Source organism: Perna viridis, chromosome 12 (genome assembly GCF_037379345.1).
Source record: "Perna viridis isolate PV_CMFRI_1.1 ecotype Kerala chromosome 12, ASM3737934v1, whole genome shotgun sequence".
Classification (NCBI taxonomy): domain Eukaryota; kingdom Metazoa; phylum Mollusca; class Bivalvia; order Mytilida; family Mytilidae; genus Perna; species Perna viridis.
Genome location: NC_142456.1, coordinates 20,978,676 through 20,997,587, shown reverse-complemented (window position 1 = coordinate 20,997,587; position 18,912 = coordinate 20,978,676). Strand labels below are relative to the sequence as shown.

Here is an 18,912-nt window from a genome sequence, read left to right as displayed (position 1 = left end):
GCAAGCGATAGATTGTATCCCCTGTTTATAAACGTGTTGATCAGAGCCCCTCTCTTTTTCTAATATGCTTGACCCGCCCCTGGCCTGGACAATGATGTTCCCTTTGAACCAATATTCTACAACAACTATTTTACCATTGTGTCCTGTTAATACGGCTACTAAAACTGAAGTCTTTTTGAGAGGTAAAAAAAAATTATAGAAGTTTTTATTGCGTCTGAACTTGTTTCGTCTTTTTGCGCCAGAATTTTTACAAGGAATCTGGTTTGTTTTTTATCAACTCATTTAATATAATCCGTTCAGAGCATCGGCGGATCCAGAGGGGTTCATGGGATTGGCACCCCTCTTTTTATTGAAAAAAAATGTTATTTTCATGTGTAAAATTAAAAATGGTAAACAATATCCTAGCGCAAACCCTCTCCCTTTTCTGAGGAACCCGGCTGGCACCCATCCTTTTCACAGTGTGGATCCGCCACTGTAAAGAATATTGCATTACAAGCATCAGTCTGGTGCACAGTTAAAGATCACAAGTCATAAATATTGTAACAACATGCGTTTACATGTTCGCAGTTTATGTATTGTCAAATTTATTACGAAATCCAGTCTTATCATGAACCCCCGACTCGCATTCTTCGTTTGAGGAATCCCTGATTCATGGTTAAGTCTTTCACTATATTAGGACAAATGCAAAAAATATGTATGATTTTTGTATGTTCAAAAATAAGTCTCAAAACTGTAAGTCTTTTCGTCAAAAGTAAGGTAGACTCGATACTTTACATTTGTCTCTGTTCATAAATAGTCCGGAAACTAGAAAAAATTTAGTACAATTAATTAATAGTTTAAATGCATGTATGTGAAAATTAGCAACTTCAAACTCATTTCGCAAAGCCCATGTTGTAATATTTTAAGGTGCCTTAGTGTCTCTGAACCACTGAAAATGCACTAAAAAGCAACCATTTTAGGGGCAATTTTGTTCTGTGATTAAATAGTCAACTTTTGTCGAAAAAAGTTCTTTTTTTGTATTTTTGAAATTCTATACACATGATCTTTACACGGTACTTGTTTTCCGATACCTACAATGAACGATTTCACTTAAATTACTTACCAAAGTGTATTGGGGTCGATCGATCTTTGACCCCTCCTCTGATTAATGCAAAACAGCAGAAAACTTTACCACTTTTCAGTTAGAAAAGAATGATATTCATACACTACATTGATTTATCTTTTCATTGACACATGATATAGCCGTATACCCTCTTTTTTTTCTAAGGGTTGTAGGCCAGTCTGTCTGTACTGCTGAGCAGCTTAGCACTGAACTTTCAAAACTTGGAATAAGTTTTCCTGGGAACGCGCGCCGATCCCACTTGATTTCATTGTATAAATCATATGGTCATACACGGGAGGTAACCGTAACAGCTGAAGAGCCAGATATTGGAACGGCTGAAACTATACCTGTGAGGCCGTCAGATGGAAAAGCTGAGATAATCGTGGCCAAAACGAAACTTCCGGTAGTGCATGAAAAGAATCATAATATAAACAATGAACTTTTCAGTTTAATTCGAGAATTGTCAGCCAACGTCAACCCATTAAAGAAGGACATGAACTCTGTTACGAATGACATGCAAACGTTAAAAGGCACCAGACACGTGTCAGCAGCTGCAGGAAGCCCGGACCAGGCTGTGACCACAGAGCTAAGGACAAACATGACTATACAGCTCCGGGGTTCCCGAAAAACTCCAAGACACAACACTTAGCAGAGCATATTTAAATCTTAACTGTACTGACAATACAAATCTTACCAACACACAGTACTCAAATCCTAATCAATTCGTCAAAACAAAGTTCGGCTTTGCAAAGGAATCCTTGCCTTTTGTGGACACAGTATCACCTCTGTTACGCAAAAGTGTATTAGAAGGTAAGGATGTTAATTTGGCAACATTGCTCATACCACATTTTAGTTACTCTGAAGAAAGACAATGAACGTCCTACCCCAGGCTAAATAAACAATTGTCAATAGCAGAATTTGTTAACGTTTTCGGGATATAAAAGAGCATTAATGTGTGAGGTTTTCCCACATAGACGTGCTGAACTTGATCTTTATGAAAGAGACATTATAGAAATGGCAAGCCGGTATGTTGGTGATGGCTTCTATGAGTACCATAAGCGTTTTAGTGCTAGTGCTGCAGCCCACCCCAAATATCAAGGATTGCCAGTAGATTGGTCTGTCAGGAATAACACACTATTCTGCAATATATTTGCCAATATGAAGCGAAACACTTATTTAAATTGTCAGAGTATAAACTATTCAGTGGCCTTTTGCCCTAACAATGTTAGGAATTCTAATGTTTCTAGGATTGCACAGCCAATTAATAGAGAGTCCAACAAAGTTCTGAATGACAATATGCATACCGATCCTTATGGGAGACTACGGATTACTTATGGTGGTTTAGAAATTTGCAATTTTTATGTCTAAAATATGGCTTTGATATTGGTATTTCTTCATTACTATCTTCCTCAGTTATATGTAAAACAATGTTATCAGCTAGACGTCAACCGGATATCACTTCAAAATGTATTCAGTCTGAACTAGACTAAGGTTTCATCTATTGTCTATTTAATAATATACCGTACGACTTATACCATATTAATCCAATAGGCATTGTCACAGGGACTATTCCAAAAAGAAAAGAATGATAGTGGATTTCTCGGCACCCCCCCCCCGTGATTTAGATAGCCCTAGTTTAAATGACCTTATCTCTGCGGTATGTTACTATTGTCCATGCCATCCATATTATTAAAAATGTGGGAAAGGTAGTTGGCTATGCGAAATCGATATTTCTGATGCATTCAATTAGTGCCAATAGCAGAACATTTGTGGCCTTTTCACGGTATTCATTGGGAGGATAAATATTACTTTTATTCTAGATTAGTCTTTGGTAGTCGGTCAAGTCCGAAAATATTTGACATAATATCTCTTGCAATATACTGGATAGCTGAGAATGTATTCAAAGTGAACAATATTTTACATTTGTTAGATGACTTTCTTACAATTGACCTACCAAATTACCAAGCTGATAGAACTATGGCAATATTAACTTTGTTATTCAGGAAGTTGAATATTCCAATTGCACCCCATAGTACTGTTGGACCGATTCATTGTCTGGAATATTTAGGTGTAACATTAGATACGGAATATATGGAAGCTCGGTTACCCAAGGAAAAATCGAAAGTATTTGTGAAATCATAGAGAAATGTCTGACTTTAAAATCATGTACAAAGAGACAATTACTCAGTTTATTGGGTCATCCCATTTGCATGCAGAGTTATTTATCCTGGACGTTCATTTATTTGTATCTAATTAAGCTTTTCACAACTGTTAAAAAACTGCATCACCACGTTTATCTTACCAAAGATTGTAGATTGGATGTACTAATGTGGCTGAAATTCCTGTCTGGATGGAATGGCGTTTCTTTCTTTCTAAATTATAATCTTACTCCAGCATCTGATTTTCATTTATTCACAGATGCTACAGACGGCACTTTTGGGGGTATTTATGGTACCATGTGGTTTCAAGGGACGTTTCCTTCACAGATTTTGCACAACAAAGAAGCTTCTATGGCCTTACTTGAGTTATATCCCATAGCTATGGCTATAGCCTTGTGGGTAGTACTTGGGCTAGGCATAGAACTGTGTTTCATTGCGACAACATGTCTACAGAATCGATTATAAGCAAAGACTGCAAAGTTACGACAGCTAGCTAGTTCTTGGTAGAGATTCCTGATACTTTGTAAGAAATAATTCCAAATCATCTTCCAAATATACAGAGGAAGATGTTTACAAAATGCTGCAATTTTTAATTGACAACATATTTGTCCAGTATGGTGGACGTCTTTTTCAACAAACTGTCGGCATTCTAATGGGAACAAATTGTGCTCCTTCATTCTTATGAGGCTGAATTTATAGCTGATCTGATCAGAAAGAAAGAATATCGTTTGGCTAGATCCTTCAATCTCAGTTTCCGCTATATAGATGACGTATTATCTTTAAACAATCCTAATTTCGGGGATTTGATACATCGCATCTACCCAAAAGAACTTGAGATAAAGGATACTACAGACACTGTGAAGTCAGCCTCATATATTGACCTACACTTAGAAATCGATGGTAAAGGAAAACTATTCACTTTACGACAAACATGATGACTTTTCATTCAGAATTGTCAACTTTCCTTTCATCTGTGGCAACATCCCTTCGGCCCCTGTGTATGGAGTATTCATATCACAACTCATACGTTATGCCAGAGCTTGCCGAAACTACGCAGACTTTTTGTATCGCTAGAACTCTAACAAACAGGCTTCTGGAACAGGGTTATGTTGCTACAAGATTGAAGTCATCATTACAGAAGTTTTATGGTCGTTATCATGAACTCGTGGATCGTTATGGTGTATCCATCACCACCATGAAAACTGATTTATTCAACGGGTCATAGTTTTCCTTCCCTCGTTTGTCTACCCCGGACTTGACTTTTTATGAACAACTCGGCGGGTGTTTCTAGAAAAGCACCTACCGGTGCACCTGGTCCATGCTCCCAGTTTTTAGTGGAGTCCGAGTTGCTCATTTACTTTTGTTACTTTGTATGTATGATTTTATTTACTTTATGTTCTTTGTTGTGTATGTCTGTTTTCCATGTCTGGTCTTTGTCCCTGGATTACATTATTTTGATTACCACTATAACCTTGGTTCCCTTGATTACTCTCTAGCACCATGGGCAGATCAATTTCAAACACCTTGTATTCAGTGGAAAGATTTGATGATGTGAAGGAACAGATATGGAACTCTTCTATTGGTGCAAATAAAGCAGCAGCAGCTTATAAAACTGGTTGTGAACTTTTCTGTCAATTTGTTACCTTGTATGGTATGACTAACCAACCAGGAGACCCGCCTACTATAGACGAAGAGTTATTAATTAACTTTTTTACATACTTTTATCAAACTTTAGATCTCAAATTAGCCACTATTAAGATTTATCTATCTGGAGTTAGGCATTTTTACTTAAGAAAAGGTAGAAAAGATCCACTCAAGTATAATGATAGGTTAGAATGTATATTGAGAGGCATCAAAAGAATTCAAGGTTCTGATTTAGCGTTAAAGAAAAGACTTCCTGTAACTCTATCTATTTTGACAGAGATTTGTAAATTATTTAAAAAAAAGGTTTTGTCCTCTTTTCTAGTCTCTATGATGTTAGCACTTTGTCAATTAGCCTTTTTTTGGCTTTTATGTTGTGGGGAATTTACTGTAACCAGTAAATGGATCATGATAGCTGTATCGAAATGAGAGTTATTACTTTTGATATAAATAAGTCTTACTATGTTTTGACTTTGAAAATATCGAAGACTGATCCTTTCAGACAGGGTGTAAATGTTCATATTTTAAATCTGAAAGTATCAAACCTGTACAATATATGAAACAGTTCATTGAACTTAAGAAGAAACAAATGCAGTTAGTTCATCAGCTATTTTTATAGACTGTAAAGGAGCACCATTGAGTAGAAACAAGTATATTGACTTTTTAGACATGCATTATGTCCATTAGGTATTGATGATTCCAAATACAGGGCCATTCCTTTTCGTATAGGGGCAGCTACTACTGCTGCAGCTGCAGGAATCGAAGATCATTTGATTCAAACTTTAGGTCGATGATCATCTAACTGTTATACATGAGGACTTCAGTAGATACAATAATAAATGTATATACACGAATCGAATGAATATTTCCATCCGATGTTTATTGTTGACTATAGTGGGTTACAGCACCTACATTTAAATGTACAATTCATACAAACAGTGGAGCAATCTTCTTGAGGGCAACCGTTATAAACCCCAATTCAGATTGCACAAGTGTTTTTATGTTGTTAACCTGCTGGGCTCCCCAGGTTATCTTTTACTTCCTTTCCTTAAAGTTTTCTCAATGTTTAGAAATCAGTTGTGGCATCTGCCGGGCTCCCCCCCAGATATCTAGTCCACAGCTTCCAAACGTCAGTAGGTGTGCCTGCCGGACTCGCCCCAGATACTAAGATAAGGTTGTAGGCGTGTCCGTTGGGCTCCCCCAGACACTAAGATTTAGAACGTAGGCGTGCCTGCCGGGCTCCCCCAGGTACTAAGAGAAGTTAGTAGGCGTGCCTGTCGGGCTCCCCCAGGTACTAAGATAAGTTAGTAGGCGTGTCTGCTGCCCCCCCCCACACACTAAGATTTAGGATATAGGCGTGCCTGCCGGGCTCCCTCCCGATACTAAGATAAGGTTGTAGGCGTGTCTGCTGGGCTCCCCACAGACACTAAGATTTAGGATGTACCCCCAGGTACTAAGATTACACAAAATTTATGTATGGGCTTCCCCCAGATACAATGTACTTTTTTCTTTTGTTTTTGAGTTCACATGTATTTTCATTTTTTACATCTTTCATATATCGGCTGGGCTTCCCCCAGATACTTATTTCTAAAATTAGTTTGTTTTCTACAAGTAGCCCCAGATTGCCAAATACACTCAGCGTTCACAGTTTCTAAGGATTTTTTGTTTGTTTTTTTGTTTTTTTGCTTTTGTTTTTTGTTTTTTGTTTTCATTTTTCAAGTAAAAGTGATAAGTCGTAGCGAACGAACAGTACGATCAATTCATATGTATGTACCACACGAGTTCAAAGAGGGAATTTTACTTTATTAGTGCAAAGACTAATCTGTTAGTAAAGTAATACATCCTTTCAACGGAGACAAATATAGCTATCAATGAACGTCACACATGCGTGACAGCAGTTATTTTTTTGTTGTATTCCATCGTGCAAAAAGTTGATTTAAAATTTGAATCAATACGAATGTTCACATTGTTTAAGAAAGAAGATGATAATTCAATTCTGTTAATTGAGTTATGACATTCAATATTCATATTTTTTCATTAAGGGAAGCCAGAATTGCCTTGAAGTCTTCTGAGAGCTATAATACATAAAACTATAATTACTAAGAAATGCTTCACTTATAACAAACAGAAATGCGCATTGGTTATATTCGAAGACATTTTTCTTCGTCTGGAATTTAGATGTAAAATAAAATGAACCAAAAGCATCAAGCTGAATAGGATATTTATGGCTGATACAGAGGAAAGTTTGCGAATAATCAAAGAGACGAGAATTTCATTAGGAGTGGATATTCAGTCGAATAATTAATGTATTTTGAAAAACGAATTTGAAGACTATAACTTGCCGAAGGCATGTGCTTCGCCTACAGAAAATAGCACCGTGCGATTCGACATTTAGAATTCTCGTGTTTATTGTAATTAGCGGCTTTATTCTTGTAAGTTTTATTTAACGAATCTGAATCATACATGAAATACATGGGCCATATAACGATCCTCCACTGATGGTGAAAATACTCTAGTTCCGGAATAGCGACCCGTCATCCTACGCATGACTTACTTACTTTTTTCTATCTATTATAGTTTTCCAGATATTGAAAAAGATATTTTTCACCTTTCAAGGGCAATAATTCTAAAGAATCAATGAAAACAATACTGTGTCTTTGTTGTTTTCTGAATTTTGTTCCTGTTCTACTCCTTTGTTGTCACTAAATAATAAGAAATATAATTTATGCATCGTCATTTTTCTTTCATTCTTAAGAAAATTCTTTACAAATAACAATTCAGGGAGCATATTGTTATTAAGTATATTACATGCTGTTCTGCCTAAACACCAGGCAGGGGTGATTCATCATATTTTAAAATAATCAATGAAACTGTATTAATACATTTGTTATGTCCTATAAACAACCCTTCCTATGTTCATGTCCTTGGATCTGCTACTTATAGCGAAATATTTTTCTATTGTATAAATTATGGCGGGAAATTTTCCATCACCTTTTATGTAATAAAACATAATCAAATTTCAAGTTTTGATATCTACTTTTATTTGCACTTACTATATTCTATGGAGCCTAATGAAGAATTTGCAATAACAAATATTTGGGATTAAGAGATGCATATGCATGAATCACCCATTATTAGCTCTCGCCTGATTTTTAGGCAGAGCTGTACGCAATTTGTTCAAGTAAAATGTAACACTACAACATGATAAGAACATAATCAACTTACAAAAGAGGTTTTGGGTAAGGATATACTTTTTTATATAAAGTTCTCAGGATTTTCAGTGGTCTGTATTACATGTAATATTAAATTGTTCTATTAAAAAAAATGTTAACACATTGAATCCCTTTGATAAAACAATGAAAATAATGACATTTACATTAGGTGAAATTAATGAATGAAATATTTCAAAAATTTCAAATCGGAAGTAGAGATTTCTGCACCTGCTTACTTTCCATTTACCGTTCTTTCTGAAAAGGCACATACATGTAACGTATGTTGATAATTTTATGAGAGTTAATGTAAAGGGTGTCCATCATAATGAAACCCCTCCAGCAAAAACAGTACTAATGTTTAGTTTGCTATGAGTCTTATAAGTAGTTGAATTTAACACAGAAAGTAATGGAGATCAGAAATGGTGGTATGACACCTAAGGATGTGCGCGTTTTTGATAATTGATTGTTACAGGTGAACTGGAGCTAACTTTCAAGAAACAGACGAGCTTTGTTAGTACCATCTTTATTCCTTATCAAAGTAGTGCAGATTTTTAAGGATAAAAACAAACCTGCAAAAACTTCTTCTTTCGAAGTCTTTGTTTACATTCATAATGCGCATAATTCATAATTTTCGTTAGGTTTAGACTCAAATTACACATATATTTTTATCTTTCTTATATTGATCTTTTATGACTGCAGCTATTTATTTTTGTGGTCCTTTTCAGTGTAATTTTCTGCCTAAAAATCATCGATTGTTTTTTTTTCTTTCCAAATTTGGGGTTCAATGATTCTGTCCATCAAATTCGATTAGGTTCCTCAAGTTTTTCTACACCTTTATTCTAATAAAACAGATTTATAAAAAAAACACGGAGATTGTAAACCAAATTAAATCTTAAAATTATATAAATATAGCAAGTTTCGGTACGCTACACTTGTTTCTAGGAGTAATTTCATTAGTTGCATGATTTATCCTAAACCAGACAAATTCACTTCAGTTGATATTTCCAGATCTGTTTGTAATGATCAGTGTGGAAATAATAAAATGAAGACTAATTTACACTAGATGTGTCATTCAGTTACATGTAATACCAAAACTATGTTGAATAAAAAACATACACTACATGTATATTGGTTCTTATGGTCATATTCTGATAATTATCTTCAAACTGTACAACTATGAAATTTTCGGGGTTTCGTATTTCCTCGGATTGTCACAGGTGAACATGCATATTCGATGGAATCATCTTTATCGCTTTTGTAAATTTGAATAACGTGTATTTGTCCAGCTCGCAAATAGCAAAAACAACTTTCGCAGTTGCTAATTTTCTTAAAATATTTTTTTTTCATGTGAGCGTATCAGATCTGATGGATTCCATTTTCACAGTGCATTTAAATAACACTATAACAATTAAGTTGAACAAGATAGCACTTTCCGTATATCCGTTACATCCTTCATTTCGTTCATTATAAAACTAGAACATCGTTGCTTTTAGAAGATAATTCTACTGACTGTGGTTATAAAACATTAAAATCCCAAAAAAATATTTCGTAACACAGTGTTGGCCAATCAAAAGCACGATGTGAGTGACGCTGACAATCAACTGACTGTCCCTATACTTGGTTTAATTTAGATTTTCGTATAGTAACATATGTACTCAGTACAGTTAGACCCGGTATGCACTCATATGTGTAAAACATGACGGAATAAGGGGTTTCTTAACGTCCTTGCATAGAGCTCGTTTGGGGTCTCTCACGGACAGTGTAAAGCATCGAAGCGTTTACATAGTCCCCGGGCATAGTCAAACCAGTAAATATAGGTCATAGTGTATTGAGGAAATAAGTTGTCATATGACCACGTTTATTCATTAAATTCATTAAAATTAATGCATTATCACGTGTTTTAATGTCGATCCGTGACCTAGTGATATGTACGCTATATACATAATTGTACAGCCTACAGCATTTACTGACTCTTTGACCCAGCAAAATACTTTTGGGATAAAATCAACACTTTCCAGTGCATGTTAGACATATATTGGTGCATGCCAGTCCACAGGTATATAACTACTACCTTAACGATGCCTTCATCAGTCACCGTTATTAGCACCGTAGCTATAATGCGCAACAAATAGCGGAACTAGCTTCTTTCGTTTCCTCCATCATAGCGACCAGTTCAGTGAACAAAACTACATGTATGTTCACGTGAAGTGACAGTTTATACAATATAAAGATAAGATATGTAATTAAGAGTAAACATAATACAAGATACTTCTACAATGAAAGCGGCGATAAGATTGCGTTCTTTCAATATAGCACCCTTTAGCATCCTATTGCCCTCTTTGTTTGCGCAGATTCCGTTCTGATTTATATGCGCAACGTTGTCAGCTGAGACTTTTCTAGGTTAAAAAGGCAGTTTTTAATTTTTATTTATCATATGCATTATATGCTATTTTATTATAATGACTTCAGATATCATATATAGATATACATATATTATAAATGTCATGTATTATTTAACATATCATATAAAGTATTGAGTTATCGATGTAGCGCGCCATATTTATATTTATTTAAGATTGAAGATATCTTATATAAATCAGTAGATATTTTCTTTTTTTTTTAAATATTTTATAAAGCATATTAGATTAATACAATATTCAAATTAAAAGATATCTCAAAAAGTATATAAGATATTCAAATTAAAGATATCTCAAAAAGTATATAAGATATCTTTTTAAGTTTATGAGAGATCATTAACTTAATGAGATATCTTATATACTTTATTACACATCTTACCAAGTTAATGAGATATTTTGTTAACTAAAAATAAATATTTCGCAGCCGACCAGCAGGAAAACGGAAATCTTTGTCGTTTTGTCAATTCACTACAAAACCCAATTGTAACTGCTTTTTCAATTTTCAACCAGGTTTTCCATATCAAATGTTTGAAAACTGTTGTTAAGATAAATTCTTAAAGGAAGGCGACCATTGCTAGTCAGAACACAATAATGACATTTATGATCGGGGACAAAGAACGCACCAGACTACTGAATTACACTTCCAATACGGCTCAAAGGCAATTTCAAAAAGAATTATATATGTAGACACATCTTCACAAAATTAAATTTCATGTTATCAGAAATTCATCAAATATGAACAAATTTTGAATTTTCATGACCTAACTGACATATATTCAAACCAACTTAAGTTAGTATTTTAAAAAAAAATTCATAACAGATCATTGTAATCTTCAGTAGTAAAATGTGCTGTACCATCTTTTTGTTTTAAATTAGAAATACTAAGTGACAAAAAACACAAAGCCTGCAATATAAGCTGCTCTGAATCTACTTTCAAGGTTTCAAAAAGAACCAAAAAAAAAAAAACACTGTGTGTTGATGGAAAGTTTGTTATGCAAGGTCGTAAGTAGTTGTCTTTGTAAGAATCAGGCAAAATCTGAAAAAACGTGATACACCCCAAAAAGGTTACGTATTTAAATTTTTGTAATTTTAATTAAAAGTTGTTTTATGGGTCCATATTGTGCAATGTGTAATCATTCATTCATATCTGCCTGCTCTTAGAAGATAATCAACATTGAAAATCCAATAGATTCTATCTTAATCTAGGATCATTTATAGAGTTATCTCCCTTTTTTGAAATCTACAGTGCATTCTATGTGATTTTTATCACCTATGAACATGGGTTGTATGAAAAACCACGTGTTACTTTCTGTTTACTATGACATATTAAACAAAATATCAAAAATAACAATATGCAGGCTTTCCAACCATGAATCACATTTTGCATGATTCTTATGTGGAGTGCTACTCAATAAAAGATAATGACGATAACAAGTATATTTAGAAAACTAGACACGAAGATGAAGACAAAGTTGCAACACGAAAAAAAACAAAACAAAAAAAACAGGAACTTAAATTTGTAAGTGAAAGGACTGAAAAAAAAAGAAGAAAAAAAGGAATTATCAGCTTAAAAGTTTGCAGTCAATCCGATCTAAACTAATTTAAAACACCTTTGTCTTTGATATATATATATATATATATACTAGCAGAAAATCTTGATTTCATATCCAAAAGTTTCTTGCCTCGCTTCTCTCGGCTTTTGATTATATTTAAGCCCATTGACCTGAAATTGTGGATCCGCTCTGCTCCTCTCTACAATATTAAAACTATATATCGGCAGGTGTTAAACATCGAAAAATATATAGCTGGAGATCTCCTTACCAAACTTGTCTCATGGCAAGCTTGTCGAATTTTTTATTTGCATGGCGTTCTGTTTTTACAAGAATAGAATAATATATTACGATTTTACGATTCACATAAAACGGGAGAAACCTTGACAAGGGCACATAAGAGGGAGGTTTGAATTTGTCCTTAAATATGAATGTTTTAATTAAATAAGACTTAGCCGTCAGCGAACTGTGTGAGGCACTAATTTTCTTAACAACGGTAGAAATATCTCTACATTACATAATCTAAATGACTTTCAACGGCAGGATGATTTCTTCAGACTTAAGTTTGATCTATATAGAAGAATAACATTCAGAAGTTAAATGTCAATACATGTACAAAATACAAAATAAACCCAAAATTAAGCTGACACTGTTTATGCAGGTGCTGAAATGTACGATTCGTTGAACAGTAAAAATGCCGTGTAGCCGTGTGCGTAGTGTATTGTAGTAGCCTGGTGGGTATCGCGTATTATTCAATTTTTTGCAATAATTATATTGTTAATGGTTTGAACTGTTTCCCATAACGAACACCTACACATTCAAGAACAAACACAAACAAATACAAATTTTAAAAGAAAGACTGTAACAAAAAATGTACGCATTTTTACTGCTTTTCCACGACATATAATTTTGTATCTGAATGATTGAAGAGTTTACAAAATTGAGAATAAATACTTATATGTATAGTTTAAGTCAGCGAAAAATACACGGCAGATATGATTTTTTGTAAAGGTGAAAAAAAATGTCGATAAATAAACAGACTTGATATCATCATTATTTGACCCCGTTGACTTAAATGTAATAGTAGAACGGTACGGTGCGTTTGATTGATTTACATACATGTAGCAGAGTACGTATGCTTGTTCATCTTGTTGCAAGTAAAGGTTAAATACGTGCCTCTAAAACATCAATGACTGTATTTGAAGAAGTAGCTACACCGAGTAAACGAAAGGAAATCTGTGCTCCAGCTCCTTGCTCCCATTTTATAGTGGAATCCGAGTTGCTCATTTACTTTTGTTATTTTGTATGTACTATTTTAGTTACAGTGTTCTTTGTTGTGTTTGTCTGTTTTCCGTGTCTGATCTTTGTCCCTTCATTACATTCTTTTGTTTTCGGCTAGGATTTTGGTTCCCTTGATTACTCTGTCAAAGCAAAATAACATTGCTTGAAGAGTAAAAGGTGCAACACAAAACGTATACACAGAGAAACGACTGACACGAACTTCTTTAAAATCGAGGATCAAGATTATAAAAATGTACATTTTGTTTGGCTTAGGTTGTATTTGCTGTAAGGCAATTGCAATTATATAAGTATAACTAACCATCTCTTACAATTTCGTTTAAAATCATAATGATACATTTGTAAATGTCTTATCTTCTGAAGTCGGTGATGTTACATGCAGTGTCAAATTTAAGTAAATGACTACGTAGTTTCTTATAAATGAGCCAAGTCAGTTTTGCAGTATTCATCGGTGCACAAATGTCAATATTATTTGAATATTTCTTTGAAGTTCAAATGCTCTAATTGAGCAATCAAGATGCATTGACCGTACTTTCACGAGTAACAAAATGTCAATTTTGATATGACGTTGAAATTAGGTAGGTTTTTATAGACCTTAGTTTTAATGGAACCCATTTCTAACAGCACTTGGTTTAGTATACAAAAAAAATATATACCAACTTTAAGATTAAATATAGGAATTTTCGGTATGCTGCAATTTACACGTGTTTCTAAAAGTAATCTCTTCAGTTGCATAACGTATCCTAAAACAGGCATATGCACTGCAACATGCATTGTACTTTGCAGATATTTCCAGATCTGTTTCTTGAGATGAGTAGGAACTATTGAAATAATGACTTATTCTACACAATCTCTCGGAATAAACACCGAAAATTCAAATTAAAATAACCTACCATATACATGTATATGTTCGTCGTCGTTCGTATAGTCACATTGTGATCATTATAATTAAAACATATTGTTAACGTATTAATTTTCGCGGTTGTCAATTTTCTCGGATTGCACCAAGTGAGCATATTCGATGATGTGATTTCAAACGGTTTTATAAAATTGAGCAACGTTTCAAGATGTCAAAACTCGATGTGGCGGGGACTTCTCCTCAAGTGAATATATTTAATGCATCATTTTTTTTTACGAAATTTGAACATATAAGTATACGCATGCGCTGTTGTAGATATACAAAAAACAAAAAGTTATCAAGTTTGTCTTATAGTTTAGGTACGTGTCAAACGTCTTCCTCGATCACTGTTAGTGGTGCAAGACAGAAGACAGACCATTCAGTATCTGAAGTGTCTCTTATCTCAAGTTTGTTTTTGGATTGAAACGATGCAAAAACCAATATCGATTTCTTGGTCTATTGTCACCGTTACTTGATTGTTAATATCATCACTACAGAAGATTTACTGTCTACATCACAATTTGATAGACCGATATGAAGCTTTTATCTCACAGTATGAAAGCAATATCTTCAATTCTATTCAACATGACCGGGCTTAATACATACCAAACTTGACAAGTACTAACTACAGAGATCTTGCTCATTTGACAGAACTTTTTGAGAAAAAGTCAAAGGAGTTAGGTCAAATAATTCAATTACAATTATAAATCGTATTACTGTACCAATGTTTGAAGGCATTGAAATTACACAGAGATATTTCATTTTCTGTAAAACTTTGAGAAAATTTTGGCACGATGTTAATTATATTCCATGATGTATTGCTACGTTATATAAAGTTCAAGACCAAATTCCCTCAAGTTTGATTATACATTTGGTAGTATCCCATGTTCAATTGCGATTTGTTATTTTCTTAATTGAATTTGTCTTTCTGGATAATTTTCCACCATTTTTGCATTGTTACTTTTGTGAACATCATGATACTTTGTTGAATTGATTGATATCGGCCTAGTGGGAATTGTTTTGACGGAACCTCTTTGTTGGGGCTGTATTATTGTTGCTAGACTATTTCCGGATTATACTAATTTTTGCAATATGAAGGGTGCAGCTGGTAGAGCAGTAAATGCTATCATGAGTACTTAATATTAATCCGGTGTTGATAGGAGTTCATATTGGTAGTGCATTGGTTTGATGTGGGACGTTTTGTTTTCCTTATTTTCATTTTTAATGTGTAACCCTTTTTATTCAGTTCTTTACATTTTCTATGCAATTCTTCCTTGTACCAAGCGTTCACATTTAGACCATGTATTAGGGTTTTGACGTCAATTAACGTTGAATTTAACCACAACTGATGCTTCGGTATGCATGCAGTTTTGCCGATACTTACAAACTAACCTTTCATGTTGACGCCATATTGACATCTTTTAAGATATTATAAACTAATGAAGACATAAGTTCTTATGCTTTATTGCAAGTAAATGTTAAAACCATGAAAAGACAATAATGTATAGGAAGAAGTATCAATAGTAAACAAAGGAAAATTTGTTGACAAAGCAATGTTTGAATAAATTGTTATTGTAATGATGATATTCTCAGCTTCTTAAGACACTGATGTCTCAGTTCTAACGCGAAATAGTTTTAGAGACTGCATCCCCATTTTGAAAACCAGACATCTTCCATGAAACTGGTACTCCGCCAGTCAATATAAAGTCAGACAATTACTTTGCTGAATCAGAAGTGGATGACTCAAACTATTTTCAATAAATCAACCGAATTATGAAGATAGCAGACAATAATATCCCATCATTAGAAGCTTTCTATGTAAATTATTTCATTCTAATCATTTCAGTAAATTACAATCCAAAATAAAAAAAAAATAAAAAAGACACACGAGTTTGTTATTTCAAAAAAATGAAATGTGTCAGAAAAATAACGGCAAGTGTCACCCACTGTCTGATTTTCCATTGACACTTTCTTAACTGGAAATCACTTTGAAGCAATAAGGAGAATTTAACGAATGCTTCTGTCGACATAGGACCCACATACCATTCCTTAGTACTTGAAGTCACTTGTATTTGTGTGAAACTCATATAAAACTGAGTGTTTTTGTGTGATGTTTTATTTTCCATATCTTCAGTTTTCGAATGTATTGTGTTGATTTTCTTTCCTTGGTTTCTGTTTTTTTTCGATAAAGGTATGTACATATATTCTAATGTTTCTGAAGTGTCTTTCTGTTTTTTTAATGCTTCGGCTTGTTTGCCGATATTTGGAGCAAAATTCAAAAGATCAATCTTGAAAAGATATACTTTGGTACAAGTATTTGCCTCAAAATATGTTCTTAGGTTATACATGCATATATATGTATCTGTATATTCAGAATGAAGGAAAAGAGGAATAGAAAGCTACATACTAAGACTTTAAGTAATAATCAAATCATCACAAAACTAATGGTACCATCTGTCTTCATTGGTTAGACAGCAGAGTACTTTTCACCAAAGCTGTTCAAAGCCATTGCCTGTAGACCGTCTCCGACCATTTCTTTTGTTAAAACTGCTACAGCCATGAGGTTTGCGAGCTGTTCTTTAGTGCATTTCCCGAATTGCGCTGTCGTAAATTGCTCCTTAGTGCATTTCCCAAATTGCGGTGTCGTAAACTGATCTTTAGTGCATTTCCCGAATTGCAGTGTCGTAAACTGATCTTTAGTGCATTTCCCAAATTGCGGTGTCGAAAACTGATCTTTAGTGCATTTCCCGAACTGCGGTGTCGTAAATTGCTCTTTAGTGCATTTCCCGAACTGCGGTGTCGTAAACTGATCTTTAGTGCATTTCCCGAATTGCAGTGTCGTAAACTGATCTTTAGTGCATTTCCCGAATTGCGATGTCGTAAATTGCTCTTTAGTGCATTTCCCAAATTGCGGTGTCGTAAACTGATCTTTAGTGCATTTCCCAAATTGCAGTGTCGTAAACTGATCTTTAGTGCATTTCCCGAATTGTGGTGTTGTAAACTGTTCTTTAGTGCATTTCCCGAATGGCGGTGTCGTAAACTGATCTTTAGTGCATTTCCCGAATAGCTGCTTATCCATGTTGTGTTGCTTCGTCACTGCTGTAATCATTTGGTCTTCATTGAGTTTGGTAGGTCCATTCAGGCAAAACTTGTCACTTACAAAAATACGAAACATAAGGAGTTGCCTCAAAAGTAAGGGAGGTGTTCCTCAGGTTTAAGAAACTTTTGATATTTGCCCACATTCAGTGGAACACCACTGTCATTAAAAGTTTGTATTTAATTCTATCATTCATTAACCAACGTTTGCAGTTGACAGTTCTTTTTGGTATTATAGCTCGGGATGTACATGTTTTCATCTTGTTACTAATTTAAAATCTGTCAAACTTCGAGCAAAAAGTAAATGATCAACGACATTCATATAGTTGTCTTTTTCAGCACATAGTTATTTGACATACATTTTTGTAAAGTATCGTTAAACGTTTATAAGATTTATTAAATTTTCATTAATAGTGAAGAAAACACTTCCCAAACTTTTAAAAATGGTAGAAAGTCTACTTATTCTGCTCTACTTATTTCTGCGTACGATTTACTTACCCAGATACGGATGAAAACGTTCCTTTTGAAAGTAAGTCGTTTGCCGTTACGTTGAAGGTTTTGGAAAGTCCCCTCCATTGACTAGTCAGGAATCTACTTGCCATTATTAGAAATAAAAACTCTGAATAAAACAAATATATATATATACGTTTATATATCTTCCCTGTATCAATTTGATCCGATGGAGCAGTGTAGCAAATAGAGTCGTCACATTCTGAGACACACACACACACACACACACACACACACACACACACACACACATATATATATATATATATAACAACAATCAATTCAGAAAGCCCATTTAAATGGATCTGAATCACAAGAGTATCCGTGTTAGTAATGACCATTTAAGTATAGACAAATGCCCCTTGCTCTTTTCTTATCATATAAAAATATTAATAAATTAAGATGATGTGATATTTATTTCATGCCAAATTTTAGATCTTTGTTACTTTGCATGTATGATTTTAGTTACTTAATGTTCTCTGTTGTGTATGTCTGTATTCCATGTCTGGTCTTTGTCCCTAGATAGCGTTCTTTTGATTACCGCTATAACCTTGGTCCCCTTGATTACTCTTTTAGATTTTACACACTGAGGGAAATAAAGAATCGCACACAGCTTAACAGACTGAAAGATCTCAGACAAAAAAAAAGTAAAATTCAGGTCGTTTTCTAACCGAGAGTGTAAAAGATTTGCTGTTCTTTTCTGATAGTGTTTGATCTCTTTTCTTATTCATTTAATTTCGTGATTAAAGAAACTCCCTGAACTTGCATCAACCAAAACCATACAGCTATTCTTTTGAATTAAGAAGACGTCATACAACGTTAGACGATGTTGGGACTTCTGCAAAAGTTCCAGATGTTAGAATTTATCGAATCGAATATACGCGCAAAAAATGGCTTATGTTTTTTAATTTACAATTTGAATTGTGATTTCAACTCAAAACAACCAGGGCTTTTTCTTTCTTGTACAATTACAAACAAAATATAGCATATCCTAACAGCTGCTGAATAAACAAACAAACTTACCTTTT

At 34.1% G+C, this 18,912-nt stretch overlaps 1 protein-coding gene across 1 annotated transcript; it reads right to left on the bottom strand.

The window, feature by feature from the left end:
- Positions 1–15,801: 15,801 nt before the first annotated feature.
- LOC148601649 (uncharacterized) lies at positions 15,802–17,989 on the bottom strand. Its single transcript, XM_088555761.1, has 2 exons — positions 17,873–17,989; positions 15,802–17,433 (listed from the first exon to the last, which is right to left on the bottom strand). The coding sequence occupies exons 1-2, from the start codon at positions 17,974–17,976 to the stop codon at positions 16,746–16,748; spliced, it is 792 nt and encodes a 263-aa protein (XP_088411887.1). The 5' UTR covers positions 17,977–17,989; the 3' UTR covers positions 15,802–16,745.
- Between the last annotated feature and the right edge of the window lie 923 nt (positions 17,990–18,912).

Bases quoted from the DNA above. Each gene is read 5' to 3' on its own strand.
- LOC148601649 (XM_088555761.1), bottom strand. From the start codon at position 17,976: ATGGCAAGTAGATTCCTGACTAGTCAATGGAGGGGACTTTCCAAAACC. The intron at 17,434-17,872 runs GTAAGTAAATCG...TATTTTTGTAAG, and splicing joins ACGTTTTCATCCGTATCTGG to TGACAAGTTTTGCCTGAATG.